Source organism: Pseudonaja textilis, chromosome 2 (assembly GCF_049901715.1).
Source record: "Pseudonaja textilis isolate UNSWEBS1 chromosome 2, rPseTex1.2, whole genome shotgun sequence".
NCBI classification, from domain to species: Eukaryota; Metazoa; Chordata; class Lepidosauria; order Squamata; family Elapidae; genus Pseudonaja; species Pseudonaja textilis.
The window spans coordinates 120615810-120636142 of record NC_141991.1 but is presented as its reverse complement, the minus strand read 5'-3'; the positions used below and the strand labels follow the sequence as shown (position 1 = coordinate 120636142).

Below are 20333 nucleotides of genomic sequence, written 5' to 3'. Positions count from 1 at the left end.
TCAACCCAATGAGCTATGTTATTTATTTGCTCCTTTCCATCTCTGGTTGTACAAGGCGGATACTATATCTTAATATTGAGCTTTTTTACATGGCCTAAAATCAATGGGGCCACTAGGCTTTAGTTATTATATTTCTCTCATTTCACAAGCTAATATTTCTTCCCTCTGATTCATTTTTGCAATAACCCTGTGATATAACTGATCAAATTATTGACTGGATTCACATTGTAGTTTGGATTTCAGAGTCTTCTGTTGACTCCGCCATTTTAAGCCATAATATACCAGTAGCACATTAATCCATTTTCCCAGTAAGCTTCATGAGTAGTGATTTAAACTCAGATGGAGTCTAGCCCAGTATTTGATACTGCATATATTCAATATCTGAATTCTGATTCCAGGTTGAGCCATGACTTGTGATATGATTTGAAAGACCTAATTTGTTTGTTTGAACTATAACAAAACAAACCAGGCTTTCCTGCTCAAACCCAGCCCATGGGTTATCATTTGTTTTAATGTAATGTGTGAACTTCTCCCCAAAATCGAGCTAATTCAATATAACCACTTGCAAAAGTAAGGAACAACCACTCAGTTCAAGTACTTGTAGGATTGCAAAGGTGCTTAGTGAATAAGCTCCCAACTATTGTATTTACGGCATTTAGAAGTTCTGTGGATAAGGAACTTATTGAAGCTGAGAAATTTTGCAAAATAAAACTGGGGATATGTGTGTGGTTCTGAGTCTATACCTTGGTGATATCTCTAGTGGGCAAGTCACCATGGTCAGGGGCAAGTTTCTAATTACCCATGGAATTAAGCAGGCTTTTGGATCCCTCAGTCGGCCCAACCAATTGTGTTGGGGAGAAACTCTTACATCAGAGAAAAAGAAGGGTACAAATACCAAAATCATATTAATATGCATTCAGAATAGCAAGATCAGTTAATAGCAGCCACCTGCATTGAAGTTGCTTACAAGCTTCCCTCTAGCTCAGGGCTAGATTGCATTGAGGCTCTTGGTTTGGCTAGAGCGAGTAGTATGGCCCTATTCAAGCTTGGATCCTGAAGCACAGTATTGTATCAAATATCCAACATAGTGCAAGCAACATTCATTCCTACAGCACTCTCTACTTTGCTTGTCAACCTACTTAGGTCTGGGGGAGAACTGAGTTTAGTCAGTGTGGATGATGAGATGATCATGATGATAGATCTGCCATATTACTGTCTTCCTTAGGGTTCTGTTTACTTGAATGCAAGCTCCATTAGCCAATATCATTGCTGAGGTATCGTGTTGATTTTTCACACATTAAAACCCTGTATCTCTTAAATGAAGTGACTTTCTCATGGTTTTTTTTTAAATAAGCTAGTAACAGCAATAATTCTTTTAATTAAGGTCATGGCCTTTTAATTCTCTGAATTATTATCCAAAACATCAGAAGGCAAGACAATGGATGGAAACAATGGATGGAAATTAATCAAGGAGAAAAATAACCTAAAACTAAGAAAATTCCCAACAGTGAGAACAATTAACCTGTGGAACGGCTTGCCTTCAGAAGTTGTGGGTGCTTCATCACTGAACAGTCACTTATCTGGAAAGATGTAGGGTCTCCTGCTTCAGCAGAGGGTTGGACTAGAAGACCTCCAAGGTACCTTCCAATTATGTTATTAGTCACTATAGGATGCTATTGTGAATGTGTACAGTTTAGCTTTAGTATGTGAAGATTTTTTTTAAAATATAATATTTATCAGGGCTTAAAACAGTTTTGATAACTCCTGGTCTTCTTTTGTCAACAATGTGTGCAATTCTCCTGTTTAAAATAACAGCTTTATCTGTTCTTGGGACTTAAGAAGGCTGAGTATCTAAAACAGTACTTTGGTAATATTGAATTAGTAGGTTTTACGTCGGAGGATTTTATGGGGTCTGCTAATCCAAGAGTCATTATTTAGTAAATAATTCTAACTCTCTCTTTAATTAAATACAATAATTTGTAAAATATAAGGGTTGCAAATTAAAAAAAAATCACGGTTTGTTATTGTGCAGGGCAGTAATGATTTCTACGATTAAGTAGGTATTTAAATTGAAGTATTTCAGGAAGTACTTTCTGTACACAAGTAGGGGCAGATTGTGCCGGATACATAGCAATTCATTACTGGAAGAAAAGTTCATTCTGTTCTATTTGTTCACTTTTAATCATAAGCTGTTTTACCGGGAATGAATTGTGCTTGGCTATTAGGTCTTGGTATTTAGACAAGAATTCGAGTAAAAGTAACTTTAAATTCAAAATGGCGGAAAACGATACAGACCTAACCGGAAAATGCAGAAGAAAAAAAACCCAAGTACCTTTATAAGTCACGAACTACATTTCCCATCTTGCAACGCGTACTTACATCGCCCCGCCCTCTCCCAAGCAAACTATAAATAGCAAGCGACGCTCTGTCTAGGCCTTTCTGCTGTTTGCCGACGGCGCCATTTTGTTTGTGAGGCGCTTGATGGTAGTTGGCGCGGTCTTGTCCATCCGTTGCCATCCAGCCGTAGCCTTGCTGTCTATTTCTAAGGAGTGACCGCAGGGGCCTCGCCCCACTATGAGAGCTAAGGTAAGTTGTGTCTCGACCCCGAAAATGTAGGTCGGATTTGAGTTTGTGTACTTCACAACACTCCTTTCGATGGGTGACCAAGAAGTAAGCAAGGGCCTTCACGCTAGGTGATGGAGGGACGGTTTGAAACAAAAACTGAGAATAACTGATGGAATGGCTGTGGCGGAATAAAGCTTGCTTTGAGCCTCTGTACTAAACTCAGGATTGAGGCCTCGATTACTTTAAACTAAAGATTTTAAAAAGCGGGGGAGGGAGCGTGTCGTATGTAGCATGGGGGAATGACAGTAAAACAATGGAGGTTTTTTTTGAAGCTGTCTAAATACTTTAGCATGGGAACTCGTCTGAAAAAGCTTTCATTTAAATGGAGAGGTTCGGTTTTTCGTTTTCATACCTTCCCACTTGATCACTAACTTCTGAATGGCTATGATATATAAGTAACTCTTGCTCTGCAATAAATAGCATGCAGTGCTCAAGAGGTTTTGTAGATAATGTACCTAAACGTATAGATGTATTGGGTAATACTCTATACACACCATGTTGATTTAAATACAGAATTCTTCATTTTCATGTTGAATTTGTGCAGCTTTTGCTCATTTCTACAATTAGCGATTGATTTACAACTTGGTGAAATTTTGCAAAATATAATTTTAAATGTGTAACTGGAATGTTTTTTTAATTTTGTATCATTGGTGCAATCAAAATTCTAATGCGATTTTTTTTCCTTCCACCATTTTTAGTGGCGAAAGAAGCGAATGCGCAGGTATGTGAGCATATGTTTTTACTTCTGTTTGCTCTAAAAGACTATTTAGATGTTCTTAACTTTTAATCTCTAATGAAACATATTTTATTCATGGCTTGTTTAAAATTAAATGGTGATATGTCAAAGCTCATGGTTGAACTTAGAAACTAGGTGACTTGAACTATGAACCTATCTTGGTGCAAATTCATATTCCTCTGTACCTGGGATTGCAACTGACTATCTTGAAGCAAGGATTCTTACTATTGTGCATCCAAATGTAAAAACTCATTATTGATAGGAGACAGTTAACTAGAATTGCAAGGTCTATTCTTGGATTGGTAACAGTAAGCAATGGTTAAGAGTGTAGGGACTGCTAAAAGCAACATTCAAGAAACAAGGATTACTTCAAAACAGTTGTCTGTAGTGCCTGTTGTATCCAGTTTCTTATTACCGTGTTTCTGTTTTAAATGAATAACCTATTCAATATGTCTGCACAGGTTAAAAGCTTAAGACTCAACATTTTAAGGGCCAGCAAATGGACATCTTTGTTTCATAAACTCAGGAGTTTTAAGACTTGATAGCCTAAAGAAGCAGAATGTGCCCAAGTAGACTTCATGCAATGTTTATTAATGTATCTTAGGTGGAAGACTTTAAGGGGTTAGGATTAGTTGTTTGGTTTTTTAATGCTTTAAATATTTAATAGAAGTATAGTTTCTTGGATAGGTAAAAATAAAAATTGCCATGAAACATTTTTCATATCTTCTGGTATTTACTGATATTTATTTATATAAATATCAATAAAAATATGACATTGGCTGATATGGATTGGACCATCTGAGAATTTCCATTTCAGTAATGCTACCAAGAAAACTGCATCAGTAATCAACCTGTATATGTTCTGGAAATGTATAATGGACTTGCTTTTTTTCTATGTTGTGGAAGCATATTGTATTGTCAGAAAAGATAGTTATTAAACTAAATATTCCAATTATGATTATTGGAATTTCTGTTTGATGTCTCCTGAAATGATCAGTCTTAATCTGCTCATCAGAAATTGATCTGGAGATATAAGTTCTACATCTCAATTTCTTCATCTATATGCTATCTCCAATTTTTGCAATTTTTAATAGAAATGCCCTAAGTCTTAAACTTTTAAAATATTGCTTTAGGGTTTTCAGTTAATGTTATTTTTTCTAGGCTGAAGCGCAAAAGGAGAAAGATGAGGCAGAGGTCCAAGTAGACATCATTCACAGTGCTACTGAAGCTGCAAAACAGCATGGAAAGGTGGAGCCTTGGGAAGCCGACTTGCAGATAATGCTTTCTCTTTGCTGCTGCTAGAAGACTCTGACCTATCTTCAGGAGATTCCATTTTCAAGCCTGGGAGCAGTGATCCTTTGAAGATGGCATCCCTGAGCTTTACTATTCTGGACTGATCTTGTCCTTGGTGGCTTGATGTAGCAACTGTATCAAATAAAAACCCCTTCTGGGGGGAATTCTACATGTTTTTTTTCTTTCCAATGTTGATTTTTCAGTAAAATATTTTGAAAATATGGTGACACAAATGTGTCTAGATGATTTTAAGTTTCACTTTGGAAAAATTCATTTATGGTTTTCTCATTCATGATGTATTCCTCAGTTTGGTAAGCCATGCTACATAATGCAGCTGATGTTTCAAGTTCTGATAATTGTATAATAGAGTAAGATAAACAGTCTTGTGGTATTCAGATTTTTAAAAGAAGCTTTTGAAGGAAAGGCATTCTGCTTAGAATCTAACTAGCACCATTTCTTCATAAAAGTGTCAACTTTCAGCTATATAAGTTCCTAGGGTGATTTATTGGGTGGGCGGGTGTTTTTATGCTGTACTAAAGTAGAGGAAGAAGACTTCTCTTATATTCTGGAACCTATGAAATCTACCCCATATTTTTTTCTAAGATCAAATGAGTTGTGATTCATTGCAGAACAGATAGGTTGTATTTATTTACTGTTCAAAAGTGGTATGATTAGAAAATTGAGTGTCATTGCTTATTTCGTGGCCTGATTTAATGGGTTATAGTATTTATAAAATTTATTGGCTGCCCATATTACAAGATAACTGGCTTACAGTCATAAAAGATATACCTACACATACAGTGTATTCAAAACAATTACTATAGTAAACAGTTCTGGTAAATAGGTTCCTGATATCTCTGGAAGTAATATCCACTATAAGAGTGATTGTGGCTAGAAAACAAAGACTGCATAAGTGACCTGAAGTCAAATGCAGAATTGACCTAAGTCTACTTGGATGTTACACTAAGATTTCCTTAGAAGTTTGCTCTATAGCACAATTATTGCATATCAATTTCAAAGCCTATGTCACTTGAGAAAGAATGTATGGGTATAATATGGTTTTAGAAAGCTTAAGTGATTTCCAAAATGCATCTAAATTGTTTATTGCAAACTTCCACTTTAGAAGGTAAGAAAAATCCATAGAAAATTGTGTCAGTTTTGAGTCTTACCAATGCATGCCTGCAATATAGTACATTTCACACATTATTCAGGCTGAAGATGATGTGGGGTTTGGAAAGAGCATGATTGTCAAGTTTCTTGCAAATTTACTAATGCTCTGAAATGTAACAAATTTTCCTTGAAGGATCATCACATGGAAAACTGACTTCCTTTCCAAAAATAACTGATACTTTTTGAGTTTGGTAAAAATTGGTTCATAAATAAAAACCAACCCCCGACGGATGTACTTGCTTGTGGGGGTGATTTCCCAAGTTCGAGTTAGGTGCCTTTAATAGACATCGACGGCTGGCTCCGATAGAATTTTTTAAAAGCTCAGGAATACTGGGCGGTTATCTTTTCCCCAATTTATGAAAGTCGCGTGTCCACCCAATGACTTCACGTGCTCGTCCTTCCGCGATCATGATCACGACGCTGTCTGCCCTCGTTGGATTTGGTCGCTGACAAAAAGCGAGTAGCAAGAATTGCTTTCTCTTAAAAAGACCGTAACCGAAGCGCCAGCAGCAGGGAACAGGATCAGCCGCCGGAGCCTTACGCTTATAGAGGTTTCCCGCCACGAAAAAGTCCGGAGTCGGTAACGAGGCCGACGAAGCTGACTTTCCCGGCGCCCTTGGTTCGCGACTCTGGTCGAATTTACCTCAAGTGAAGAGGGCGGAAGCAGAGGAAGAGAAACTCGTGGTCACTATGGCAACCTTGACAGCCGGGAACTTCGGTCGACGTCCCGGCTGGAGAACGAAGCATAGAGTACTTCCGGCGGCAGCGGCAAGAAGGGAAGACTGTGACCGGAAGGGGTTGCGCTTTGTTTGGAGCAGAAGAGGTCGGAGTGAGGGTGAGTGGGTGGAGGTGGAACGGGGGGGGATCGGCTCCCTTGTGGGGATCCAGCGCCCCCCATTTCCCCCTGGAAACGAAAAGCGCGTCCTCTGAGAGCCTAGGGAGCCCGTCCTGTCGAGCTCCTTCCCGGGGCCTCTGACAGGGACCCCAGCTTCCCTTCTTGTGGTCCCAGCCAGGGTCCTTTGACCCTGCCCCAAAGCAAACGGAGCTCTGCCTCGGTCTTTCCCTCTCGGGGAATTTGTGTTTAATTTTTCAAGATTTTCCTTCTTGAAGCTTGAGTACTGTATTCAAAATCTGACACAAGGCTTGGATAATTAGCAAGAAAGCTCAACCATAAACTGCGGAATCAAAACCCCGTATCGCTGCGTTTCTGCCCCAAGCAAGATGCACCTTCAGCACTGAAAGCAAAGAGCTTTGCTTTTAAGGCTTTGTTTTTAAGAAATATGCAAGACTTCGGTGTATGTCCTGTCATCAGCATTTGACTCATTTCATAAATACAAATTTGATGGGGTTGTATACCTTGGCTTTGTGCTTCCTGTCCTCTCAAGGTGTGTATGGGACACTGTTGTGTTCATTAAAGTATATATGCTATCAAACTATAAAAGCAGTATTCTGATATTATGACAAGTGTACAACGGCGGCATGATAAAGTAGGTTGGTTCTTTTAGATGTTATATTTAGATGTTAAGGAATTTCTCAAAAGTTTCCTAAAAATTCTAGATAAAAATATAATCGATAGTATTGCTCAATGATGCTTTCCTTTCCTCTGTATAAACCATAGAAGGAAAACTGAGCACATCCTATTTTCAGTTTATGTGAGAGTGTTTAAGAACAAGCACAATACAACAAGCCATATACTAAGCACATCAAGAAAGTTAAAGTATTCTATTCTCTGCAGTACTTGAAAACTCAGTTGCAGATTTTCAGGTACAATATTCTCTGTTAAGTTGGAAGCTGAGAAGCCCCTAGAATAATTTGAAACTTTGAGGCTAGGATTGTCTCAAGCCCAGTGTTGGGCTAAGTGTTGATCTTTCTCTCACACTTTAGTTACATAGGCACAAGCACAACATTAAGTGTGTATAGAAGGATTTTCATTATCTTGTGTTTTTTTGCCTTTCTTCCCTTTAGGTCTTGGGGCCATAAATCATTCTGGAATGTCTTTGAAAAATTTATATCACAAAGGTAAAATTCCAATTAGAAATAAGTAGCTAAATATCTCTGTTGCTGATGAAATATTAAATGTTTTTAGTTTAATGGAAGGGTCATTCATTCAATTTACAATCATGTCATGGTTGCAATTTGATTTCTGGAATGAGGATGGGAAATTTCTCACACAGTTTTTTTCTAAACAGTTTGAAACTGGGAAAAGTATTACAATTTTAAAAATGCTCCTCTATATGTAGGGTTTTGTATCTAGTTTCACTATTTGAAATCGTGCCATTGAGCTGATACTTTTTGCCCCTTCCTACAGCTCCATATAAACAATGGTATTGTGACCTTAATGATGAATAATAGAACAAGCACTCAAATTCTTTTCGCTTTTTATGGGATTGATTTAGTACAACTTTGATGTCCGATAATGGTTGGAGGCAATAGGTCTTTAGATCTGAATATATGCAATGAAAGTAACTCTCAGAATCTTTATGTTATTGTGGTAATTATATCATTTATATGAAGTTACATCATTTATAAATGATGCTATGCCAATGACACAAATTGATGTCATTTGCAAATGTTAATGCAAATGGTGGAATAAGCTCAATTACATAACTATGTGAATGATGTAAAGTCAATTATTTTGACTGCTTCAGAAAGGCCATGGTTTGGAGGTGACCATTATTTGGAGGTGAACAAAATTTCAGTTGGTTTCATCCAGAGTTGGCTGAATAGGGCTGATCCAACTGAGTGTAAAATTTTAGTGTGTTGATGGTTACCAATTCTGAACTGGCATGTTCGTGACATTTGGAACAGGGTAGAGATGGAAAGGAGAGCCAGATGAGGTCTGTGGTTCACCTCTGGAATCAATGTGGAACCTATGGCAGTATTCTAGCCCAGTCCTTAACCTGTGGAGCCTCATGTCAGGCTCAACCTCCAATGGCCCATCCTTGCAGGAATTTTTTCTTGCAGTCTTTTCTAAATGTGAGTGGAGTGCTTAGCCTGCTTTCGGATGAAATACCATTCAGCTTATGCTACTTCATATCTTTGCTTTCTGGGAATTATGAGTGGCAGCAGCAACTGTCAAGAGCTGCAATGCTTGAATGCTCCCCACAAGTCCCTAGAAGTCTGTGCTTAAAGTTGTCCAGTGGGAGTGCATTCACTTGTCAGCTCCCAGGGAAGTGCTCCTTTAAGTGCTTATAATGCTTCAAGCTGCTTCAGCTTTAACTTGAGTAACATCTGTAGGGATGAATGGTGTCTATTCAGCAGGAGAAAGGCCTGTTTCCCCCTCTGTGCTTGATTTTATTCTTATATTGCTGTTGGTTAAACCTAGCCACTTTAGTTGAGTCACTCCGGAAAATTACGGAATAGCTATATTATTCCAGTGTAAAGATGGTATACCATAGACTTACTGCAGCTGAATTGTGATTAGTAGGGTATTTGACTTGGTGGATATTATAAGTTGATACCAGGTTGCCTTTTGTGAGGCAAAATTCGGTTAGTGTGAGGGTAGTGTGCATGCAGCTGAAGCTGGTTCATGTGCAGTTGCTGCTGGCATTTTAGATGCTAATTGTCATATGTGCAAAATCGAGAAAAGGAAGGTTCCATTGAAGGAAAGCTTTAAAAAGGAGAGGGTTATTTTGGAAAAGCTAGAGCAAAATACAGGAATCAGCAGATGTGCTTCGGATATGCACTTGTCCTCCAGCTCCTACTTTTTTCTTAAATATTCTCAAATCTATGTCCTATCTATTTTCTATATAGAAAATGGATAGGAATGATATTTAATTTCTATATTATATCTATTTCTATATTTCTATATCTGGGACTTGTTAAAAATAGAAGTTGTAAGTACGCTTAATAATTTACTTTTGTATTTCATAAATAAACATATCAAAGTTTCTATTTAAAAATTTTCATTGCCTATTTCTGTTGAGTTGGAACCAATTACCCTATTTTCCCTCAAAATACTACTTTGAATAGTGTACATTTGAATAAGGCGACCATTTTGTTGGTTTCACAGTCAGCACTACTATAATCAAGGCCAACCTATGTAATAAGTTAAAAAGTGAGAATTATAAAAATAACAAAAAGAAGATATGTAATAATAAAATAAAATTCTATATCCATCCCTTCCCTTTGGCAGAATAGGAGAAAAATATTAAAATAGTGGCATTTAGGCCCTGCAATCTAATTAAATGTTGTAAAAAAAAGTTACTGGTCAGCGCAGTTGCCAATAGGTAAAAAACTATATTTACACTTCTCACTAATCCATAACGCAATTTGATTTTAGCTTAGCGTGTTGCATTACCCTAACCATAGTTGTTTTATAAACTGTAGGGTACAAATATTGCAACCAACCAGTCAATGGTTTATGTGACATTTTTAAAAGGTGGGTTAACGCAATGTATGAATCTAACTACTGTGTTTCTCCAACAATATGGTCTCCACCAATAGGAAGGCCCAGCATGATTTCTAGGCATGAGGTGAAATTAAGCCCCGCCCCCAAAATTTAGGCCTATTGAAACCATGCCTTTCCCCGCCATTTCTCACATCGTTTGTTAGAACTACACAAGGTGAAGAGAAATGGGCGGGGGAAGGGCAGGGGGGGATGAGGAGAAAACTTGCCTTTAGGAGTGCCCTGCAGGTAGCCTAAGCTAGAATACCCTGATAGCCGATATAAACTGCCTGAAGGCAGAGTCCCCAGCCGCTTCAGGGCGTGACATGGCTACCCGTGTCCCCTCACCTTTAGGGCAGTCTCTTTTGGGTGATGGAAGCTCCCCAAATGCAGTCACCAGCTACTTCAATCAGCCGGTAGAAGCGGCCTCGCAGCGAGGGGAGTGTGTGTGTGCCACGCCTCACCCCGAAGCAGCTGGGGACTCTGCCTTCAAGGGAGCTTCGATCAGCTGGTAGAAGCGGCCTCGGGGTGAGTGCACACACACACTCCCCTCACCACGAGGCTGCTTCTATCAGCAGATGAAAGCTCCCTTGAAGGCAGAGTCCCTAGCTGCTTCAGGGCGAGGTGTGGCTACCCGTGTCCCCTCACCTTTAGGGCAGTCTCTTTTGGGCGATGGAAGCTTCCCAAGTGCAGTCACCAGTCACTTCGATAGGCCGGTAGAAGCGGCCTCTGGGTGAGCGCGCACACACACACACACACACACACTCCCTTCACTGCGAGGCCGCTTCTATCGGCAGATGAAAGCTCCCTTGAAGGCTGAGGGGACATGGGCAGCCACGCCTTGCCCCAAAGCGGCTGGGGACTCTGCCTTCAAGGGAGCTTTCGTCTGCTGATAGAAGCGGCCTCGTGGCGAAGGGAGTGTGTGTGCGCGTGCTCACCCCGAGGCCGCTTCTACTGGCCGATCGAAGTGGCTGGTGACTGCATTTGGGGAGCTTTCATTGCCCGAAAGAGACTGCCTAAAGGCGAGGGGACATAGGCAGCCACGCCACGCCCTGAAGCAGCTGGGGACTCTGCCTTCGGGGAGCTTTCGTCAGCCGATAGAAGCGGCCTCGTGGCGAGGTACGTGTGTATGGGCCGCTCTAGGTGGAGGAGAAAATTAAGTCACCCCCGAAAAGATGGCCTACCCGTTTGTTCAGGGGTAAAAAAAATAAAAAAATAAGGCCCGGCCTTATTTTGTGAGAAACACAGTAGAAATAAATAAATAATAATATGAGATCTGTTCATGGCCTCTTTTCTCTTTCATCCCTTACTTGGTCTCCTGCACAGTTGCTTGATTGAAAGACGCAGCCGTGACAAGAAGATGCCTGACCGTGACAACACCTATAATGGTAGTGGTAGCGATGAGGCAAGCGCCAACACCGACGACATCTGCCGAGACTTCCTGCGCAACGTCTGCAAGCGGGGCAAACGTTGCCGTTTCCGTCACCCTGACATCAACGAGGTGACCAACTTGGGAGTCAGCAAGAACGAGTTCATCTTCTGCCACGACTTTCAGAACAAGGAGTGCGTCCGCATCAATTGCCGCTTCATCCACGGCACCAAAGAGGACGAAGACTGTTACAAAAAGACCGGGGAGCTTCCCCCGCGCCTCCGCCAGAAAGTGGCAGCTGGGCTTGGCCTGTCCCCAGCTGACCTCCCCAACAGCAAGGAAGAGGTTCCCATCTGCCGAGATTTTCTCAAGGGGGATTGCCAGCGTGGGGCCAAGTGCAAATTCCAGCACCTGCAGCGGGATTATGAATATGATGCCCGGGGCCTGACTACCCGGGAACAGGGGATCACCACCCCTGTGCGTCGCTATGACCCCTATGACCCAATGTATGACTCTGACCGATGCTATGATGATCACGACCCTGTGCTCAAAAGACGGCGAGTGGATGGGCTCCACTTTGAAACGTATGAATACAACTTCACTAGTCCGCGCACGGTGGAATATCGTCTCCTGGAAGAAGAAAACATCATGCTCCGCAAACGAGTGGAGGACCTCAAAAAGCAAGTCAACAACCTCCTGGCCACCAATGAGGTCCTTTTGGAACAGAACGCCCAATTCCGCAACCAAGCCAAAGTGATGACCCTCAGCTCCACGGCTACGGCCACCGAGCAGACTCTGGCCCCGACCGTGGGCACTGTGACCAACTATAACCACAGCATTGCCCAAACTCACACAACTCTGAGCAGCCAAGCCCTGCAACCACGTCCCGTCTCCCAGCAGGATTTGGTAGCCCCTGCTGGAGCGCAGGCAGCACCCCCGAGCAACGCAGCCCCTCCTATGAACCCTGAAATCACCCCGCTGTCAGCAGCTTTGGCTCAGACCATTGCCCAAGGGATGGCTCCCCCTGTATCCATGGCCCCCGTAGCTGTCTCGGTAGCGCCAGTGGCTGTGTCGATGGCTCAGCCTCTGGGGGCCATTACCATGAGCCATGCCACTACTCCCATGGTGACCTACCCCATAGCCTCCCAGAGTATGAGAATAACGGCCATGCCTCACTAGCCCACATTCAGCAGAAGTGCCATCGTTCAGTCTACACCGTGCTCTTCCTCAGTCGAGGGTGGGCACAAATCCTGTTGAAAGTCAAGGCAAAGAGAATGATATTGATCCCAGAGATGGATCTTGAAGCCTCTGGAAAGCTCATGGGGAAGGACTATAACCTGGGTTGACATTTTGTCTGAAACAGGCATAAGGGGCTGTCTTTTCACAGTGAAAACAGAGCCCAGGCATAACAGAAAAACAAGCAACAAAAGCATTTGGAAAATACAGAGCCTCAGACATTTTTTTCTCTGTATCCTATTTCTGTTTTGTTGTTCGTCTGTTCCCTTTGTAAGTCCTCCAATTATGCTTTTGAGTATAAGAACGGAGCAAACTTTCCAGACTGTGGATTACAGTGTCTATTGTGCGGCTGAGCAGAGGGAAAATAGCAGATCCTTCCCTGGTACTGTACTTGTTCATGGAGCGGAGGACAGTTTTCCTTAGCTCAGTCTGACGAAAGGCAGAGACTTAATAAAATAGCAGCTCAGCAGACTGAGCCAGCCTGAATTCTTGCACTCTTTTTCTTGGTGTAGAAAGGCAGGAATCCAGGCACCTGGAAAATAACTAATTTAAATTGTAATGGTTTAATAGACAATGAACTGGAAAGAGTTGCAGCCAACAGAACATCCCTTCCTTTGGGATAGATTAGCTCTTAGTTCTGGAAAGAAACAGGTTCAAAGCACAGAAACAGCACTGATAGCTTGATAGTTTGTGTAGTGGAGGCAATTGCATGTGTTTGCATGTGTGTGTGAATCCACATACCTTGTGGATACACAACACCCACAGAGATGGCATCTCTTTAGAAGAATGTTGAGAGTTTCAAAGAGTCCAGGGTTTAGTGACAGGATCTCTTGCCGCTGAACAGCTAGCTCACCAACCTTTCTTCTACTTGCCTATTGCTTTCTGGCTGTATTTTGTGCCTGAATTCCCCTCACATCCAAGGACTTTGTGGTAGAACCCTACTTCACTTTTTTTGTTTTGTTTTTCAAGGCACCACATTTTTTATAGATCCCTTCCCTCAGTGTGAGTTTTTGGCTGTCTTTTCTGGGAGGGATTTTTGTTTTTGTTTTGTTTTTATGTGAACTTCAGCTCCTCCTTGAGTCTGAAGTAACTATTAAAATGATTTGAAGGAAATGAGAAAAATGTTTGATGACCCAGCTGTTTCTACAGTTAACAGTGTAAATGTTTACAGCTATTAAAACAAATGTACAGTCCTCAACTATATTCATCCCTGTAATGATTTTCTAAATTTTTTTAAAAAAATCCTCTTCTGTCTTCTCCCAGCACTTTCTGGGATTTCTACACACGTAGTAAAGAATCCAGTTTCAGATCTGGAAGCTCTTTCTGCTTTGGAGCAGAATACATCTGCTTCCTAAAATATTGATGATGCTTGCAAGGAAGGGTGAGACACGAAATGAAGGGGAGAAAGGAGACTTCAAGAAAAACCCAAGAGGCTTATTATAAGTATCATTCTCCTCAATAAGCACTGAGGTGGATCACCATCTAAGAAGAGGAGCCTAGGACTCTACAATGGTCATAAATATGAGTCAGTTGCTAAGCATCTGAATTCTGATCACGTGACCATCCAAATGCTGTGTGAAAAAGTCATGTCACTTTTTCATTGCTGTTGTAACTTCAATCACTAAATGAACTGTTGTAAGTCGAGGATTACCTGTATACATCCAGATCTGTCTTTACATCACATGTGCATCGCCACAAATCTTTTTATGGGGTTCAAACCTTCTCCTGGGAAGGTACCAGTCCATGTACCTTTAGACAGTTGCATAGGGTACATTAAGTCCTGCACCCAGTTTTGCGCTCCTTCAGACTTCTCCATGCCAAAAATCTTTTGCAAAGGAACGCAAAATCTCCTCCAAATTCTTTTGTACATTTGCGGAAGTTCCTGGCATGGAGAAGTGAAGCATTTTTTTGGGGGGGGGAGGTGCGGTTTTGCGCTTCAGACTCAACAAAGCTGCCCGACACTTCAAAAGTGGATCAGGCAGACTTGGTGAGTCTGCGAAGCCGAGCATGATGCGCTTGTCCCACTCAGCCTTTGCTCGGCTCACGTCGCCATCTCTGGAGCACTGGGATTGGACAGGAGAGAGGGGAACTGCATGCGAATAAAGGGTTCATTAGGTCCTGGCCCTGCAAGTAAAGGACAACATACAACTGTTTCAAAAATCTACTTTTATTCTTGATTTGTGTGAAGCTCTTATTCAGAAGAAATATAAAAGTCCTGTACAAATAGAACTACAAAAATACGATTTCAATTTAAGTTAGGTTAAGACTATCATTATTTTCAAGCTTTGAAATCCTGTAAAGTTTCTCTTTGGATGTCTTACCATAATATTCACTTTGCATCCTAAAACTAGGTGTGTGTGTGTGGGGGGGAAACTCCCTGTAATATAAAGCCCTAAATAAACAGGACAAAAGACAAAGCAGAAACCAAATCCCCATATTAATGCCCGATCACACAATTAGCCATTAATTACTAATTTAAGACTCACAACAAGCACAGGAATGTAGATTAAAAACCTCATTTTTTAAAAAAAACATTTTTATCCAGACTGAATGAAAATGAGTAAGTCAATGGAAAAGATACTTTCTATGGTTTTCCTTCTTCATGTTCGTTTATTCTTTTGAAATCAATTACTACTCTGAAGAGGGCTTTGTTTTTATTAGAAAAAGAGCGATTTGGCATGTTTCACCTGTACCATTTTCAACGCAGTACTAACGTGATAAAAATTAAATAAATATAAATACACAAAATAAATATTTTGCAAAAGAGCATTACAAATAGGTCAACTTTGGAGCACGCTGTTGGGGATTCTTATTTGTTCTGCACATATCAAAAACTACACATCCTAGTTTTAAAGATACTGGAAAGGAAAACCACCTCCTTCAGCACGGGAAGCAAGTCCATCCATTTAGCTTCCCACAAGAGCCTGTGTGTAAAGCAAACTGGGCTTGAATGACCTAACACGACCCCCAGTAACCAGGTGCCTGGTTTCCCTATACTTTTTAAAGGGTAATTTATACCCAATTCTTTTTTTTTTCTCCCTACTAAGTGTTCATTTGGGCGAACATCTTACAGTGCAATCTTATACTTGTTTATTCAGAAACAAGCCCTGCTGAATTCAGTAGTACTCCTGGGAAGAGGAAAGCGTTACAGGCTTAATCTGACAAATGAAATAAAGCACTTCTGTCAACTTTTGCATTTCAATTACACAGCTAATTACTCACGTTCTTCAAAAGAAACCTGAAATAGCATTGGAATAATTTGTTCCAGCTATGTAGAGTTTTAACGTTACGATTCCGTATTTGCAAGCTCTAGGAGCTTTGTACAGAGAAGTTGTACATGTTGGTTATTTCAAGGACAAGCTGAGATCTGCGCAAACATATTTGGAGACCAAGACGGGGACGGTGGCAAGGGAGGGGAGAGGGCACATGTTTGTATTGGAGTAGGCATGTTTGACCTACCCCTCCTGCCCTTCCCAAATTATTTCCTATCTGCTTCAAGTACATAAGCTGGCAGTGGTGCAGAGCTTGCTACGGTTAAGAGGATTCTCTTCCTGAGATCCAAAAGGTGCTTGGCAATGTTACAGTTTTCAATCCCTTGAAGAAAAAAAAAACCTTCTATGCAGTAAAAAGGCCTGGATGCCTTTATTAGAAGACCCTACAGGACAGGGGTCTCTTTGAAACCACAAACTGAGATGAGGAATGCCCCACCTCATTTCTTTCCCCTCTTGGGAACTCCTTCGGACTGCTCCTGCTTTAAAAACCCGGGTCTTGGTACTATCCCGTTTCCCTTCGATTCGAATTCAACCTGGAATCTCCTTCCTGAGTCAGAGCCAGTGGAGTACAAGGCACGTTTGAGACATCTGGGCCTCAAAAAGAGTTTGCTTTGGTTTTGGTTCACTCTTTTGCAGTCTTGTCAAGTCCCCCTGCTAAGGCAGGCCGAATGCCCTCGGGCCTGTAATGCGCAAGACCCACTCCGACCGTCAAACAGCATCTCCCAGAAACCCCTGCCTGGACGCGTTCTGCATGTAATAAGGCTGGAACAGTCTTTCCAGGCAGCAGATGTGCATCGCATTGTATGTGTGCAGCAGAAGATGAGGAAAACGCGACGTAAAGTAGGCCACAAAATCATCTGGGACAGATCCCAGGGTCTCCTGTACCTCCGGAGGCAGTTCTCGATAGTGATGTTTCTGTAAGTGGAAGAGGAAGAAAGGGGCAAGGGTAGGCATGTGCTCGCTTAACAGTGGTAAGAAATACTTATTTTTAAAATGTCATTTGTAAGAATCTGTCTGCATTATTATACCAAGCATTTTCACCAGATCAGGGTATCCAAGATAAGAGAAACCTTTGACTTTCCTGAGAGTTTTTCTTAGGACAAGCAGCTCTGTTTGACCCTTTATTGGAAAAACAAGACTTTATTTTATTTTTTATTGCCATTTTTATGGTCTAAATTAGATGTTTGCAACTGCTATTTTACCCTGCTAAGAAAAAGATCAATGTTTTCTCCATTGTCACAAATAGAAACATGGGGGAAAACTGATCAGGAAATAATACAGGTAGTTCTTGACTTACAACCTTAACTGAACTCAGAATTAGTCCTAAGTCATGGCGGTCATTAGGTGTGTCACCATGCGACCAGGCCCGATTCTATGATCTTTCTTGCAGTGTTTGCTAAGCAAATGCTATGAAGCAATGTGGAGATCATTAAGCAAGTTTCTTTTCTCCAATGGGTGCTTTTTGCTGGGAACTGGAAGTCCAAACTGCCCAAACATGCCAAAAATCATGGTTATGTGACTGCAGGATGCTGCAAATGGTTGCAAATGCAGGCCGGTTCCCAAGTGCCCAAAAATGCAATCAGTGTGCGTGTGCGTGTGAGACGTGTGTGTGTGTAGCTGTTGGAACTTTGAAAAGAGTAGAAAGTAGCTCTGGAGAGTCCGTTGCAACTTTGGTCACTAAGCAACCAGTCATTAAGCGAGCACTACTTGTACTTTAATCCTCTTCTCCTAGAGCTGTTGCTCACGGCCACTTCAGGGAATTGCCATTTTTATTGACGTTCAATGTTGGAAGTTTTTTTAATCCAGTGGTCCCCAACTTTTCTGGCTATGCAGACTGGCGAGGGGAGAGAATCAGGAACAGTTCTGATCGTGCGCTTTCTAAAATTCGTGTTTGAAAGTGGGGCTAAATAAATAGGCTGCAGAAGATTGATTAAAACCAGGGCCCCCAAACCTGCAGGCCGCAGACCAGTCCTGGGCCACGTCCTGTTGGGAACCAGACCATGGAAGCAGTGGGTGAGCCTCCGTGCAGCTCCATTTGCAAAGTGGTAGGTATGCACTGGTCACACAAACGGAGCTTTGTGCTCACCCGCTGCTTCCCCGGCCTGGTTCTCAACAGGCCATGGCCCAGGACTGGACTGCAGCCTGGGGGGTTGGGACCCCCCCCCCCAGTTTTAATGAATCAATCTTCTTTATTTAGCCCTGCTCTATTCAAACACACATTTTAGAAAGCCCATAATCAGAACTGTTCCGGGATTTAACTGCAAAGGAACTGCAAAATTGCAATTGATGTGAATATGAGAGGCAGCTATCACAATGAATGAGCATCTCAGCATGACTCCCTGTATTTAGAAGCCAGAAACACATCTGAGAAGGAATCAGCAATCCCAAAACACACGTACCTTGTTCCTCATTGCCCTCAAGAGATCTCTTACTGAGCCCCCTTTATAGGACCGGAACTTTCGAAGATCTGCCAAGAAACATCCAAATGAAGACTTTTAGAACCAACCAGAGCTATTTTTGCACTCGAAATGAGTGAAACAATACAGGAGAGTTCTCTCCGAAAGTAAGGAAAATAAAGCTGAACCTGTCTGAAGCGGGACGGTTATGTGCTCCCTCCAGTCCATCTTCACCACAGCTCTTCCTCCTCTCTCCAGCTCCTTCACTATTGGACCATCTAGAGATTCTTTTTCTATCCGGTCACTCACGTCCTGCAATTCATATCAGACCTTTAGAGCCCATCAAGTTTGGCTTCCGGCTTACACGGACTCCTGTCTCAAAAGCTGCTCCAATGGGCAAAAGACAAAGAGGCTGCGGTTGCTTTCGCTCCATCCTTGGGGGTCCCCCTCCCCCGATATGATCTATGCTTTGATAAAGCTCATGGTCATAAGCTCAAGAGGAGAGAGAGCAGAAACTGAAAGAGGGACCTGCCCTCCAGCCAGCAGGGCCTCAAAAGCTGCGGCTAAACCAATGAGGGCTTTAGTGCAAGTGTGGCCCTGAAATCAGGTCAGGCAAGAGAAGGATCCTGGTTCGTGGCCCTTGGTACTTCATTGCTAAGAGAGTTAGCAAAGGTTCAACCTGCACTATAAAGCCTATAATGTGGTAACACAATGACATGAATAACATAACATACATAGCATAGCAAACATAACAACAATAATTTTAAATATTTCTTAAATTGATTCATAAACGTTTTACAGGTAAAGCTGCATTCGTCACCATAAGAGTAAATTAGATTTCCAAGCAGTCTGAAGTGCTTTCACAAAAAAATAGGAATTCAACCAACCACATATGCAAAAAGTGTTAACTGGTACAAACTGCTAATTTTGCATAGTTCATTCCACTGGCATTATTATTCTGCATAACTTATTTAGACAGTTAGTTAAGGCATCATTCATACATCCTAAGCAACAGAAGGTACACAGTACTACAGATAATCCTCACTTACCAACCATCCTTTTAGTGACCATTTAAAGTAGTGATTGTTCTCAATGGAAAAGCCAGCCCTCAGGCACTCCTACATTCGTACCTGCATCACACAGCCAATGCCCGGCCTTCCTGCACTTATGCTGCACCATCCCATCCCATCCTTCCTGTCCTCATGCCATGCCATACAACTCCTCCTGCCTTTCTGTGCTCACACGTGGCTTTCACCAGGCCTCCCAAGCTCTTCCCCCAATACACATGACCTAAACCGGCCATCCCAGACCTCCCCCAGCACCCCCCATCCCTCTGGGCACCCTCACATTCTTTACCTGGGACTCCTACTATTTCCTGCTTAGTCCACCCAGAGTCAATTGGGACTGCCAGGATTGTCGTCGCTAAACAATGTGGTTGCATGACATCCAATTTTATGACCGCATCACTTAGCCATGGCAATGTCAGTCCCAACTGCTATTAAAATCTCCATATTTCTGAGTATAATGTAGTTCAGATTTATAGCACACAAAGTTGAATAGTTGACAGAAAAAAATCATGACCAACCTGGAAAAACTGAAGCTGTTTCTCTAAGCTCCAGAAAAAAGGGTGTTTCAAGACACAATTAGCTGAAGGTCGTTTCTGAGGATCCATATTTATCATTTGCTCGATCAAGTCACGTGCAACAATGTCCTCTGTGGAAAAAAAAAACCAAAACAAATTGGAGCATTCAGAGTCTTTTTACAGAGCTAGTATTTTTTTTCCTTAGGAGACAGGAAGCCAAAACCTACAATCCCAGTGCCTGAAAGAAAAGAAAAAAAACCACCACAA

At 41.8% G+C, this 20333-nt stretch overlaps 2 protein-coding genes across 3 annotated transcripts in view; one reads left to right on the top strand and one right to left on the bottom strand.

The window, feature by feature from the left end:
- Window positions 1-2435: 2435 nt before the first annotated feature.
- Window positions 2436-15348, top strand: ZC3H10 (zinc finger CCCH-type containing 10). Of its 2 annotated transcripts, XM_026711104.2 has the most exons (5): window positions 2436-2586; window positions 3324-3346; window positions 4523-6659; window positions 7790-7843; window positions 11538-15348. In XM_026711104.2, exon 5 carries the CDS (start codon window positions 11572-11574, stop codon window positions 12757-12759), a length of 1188 nt encoding a protein of 395 aa, XP_026566889.1. In that variant the 5' UTR covers window positions 2436-2586; window positions 3324-3346; window positions 4523-6659; window positions 7790-7843; window positions 11538-11571; the 3' UTR covers window positions 12760-15348. The 2 variants fall into 2 exon arrangements, with proteins under 2 accessions (XP_026566889.1, XP_026566890.1); XM_026711105.2 differs by lacking the exons at window positions 2436-2586; window positions 3324-3346 and having other exon boundaries at window positions 6641-7209.
- The window catches only part of ERN1 (endoplasmic reticulum to nucleus signaling 1), a 71473-nt gene continuing 66107 nt past the window's right edge, over window positions 14968-20333 (bottom strand). The window contains exons 19-22 of the mRNA XM_026711102.2: window positions 20070-20197; window positions 18673-18796; window positions 18488-18555; window positions 14968-17003 (exon numbers count right to left, since the gene is read on the bottom strand). Coding sequence (XP_026566887.1) covers window positions 16797-17003; window positions 18488-18555; window positions 18673-18796; window positions 20070-20197 — 527 coding nt within the window. The 3' untranslated portion in view covers window positions 14968-16796. The remainder of the gene's footprint in view (window positions 17004-18487; window positions 18556-18672; window positions 18797-20069; window positions 20198-20333) is intronic.

Bases quoted from the DNA above. Each gene is read 5' to 3' on its own strand.
- ZC3H10 (XM_026711104.2), top strand. From the start codon at position 11,572: ATGCCTGACCGTGACAACACCTATAATGGTAGTGGTAGCGATGAGGCA.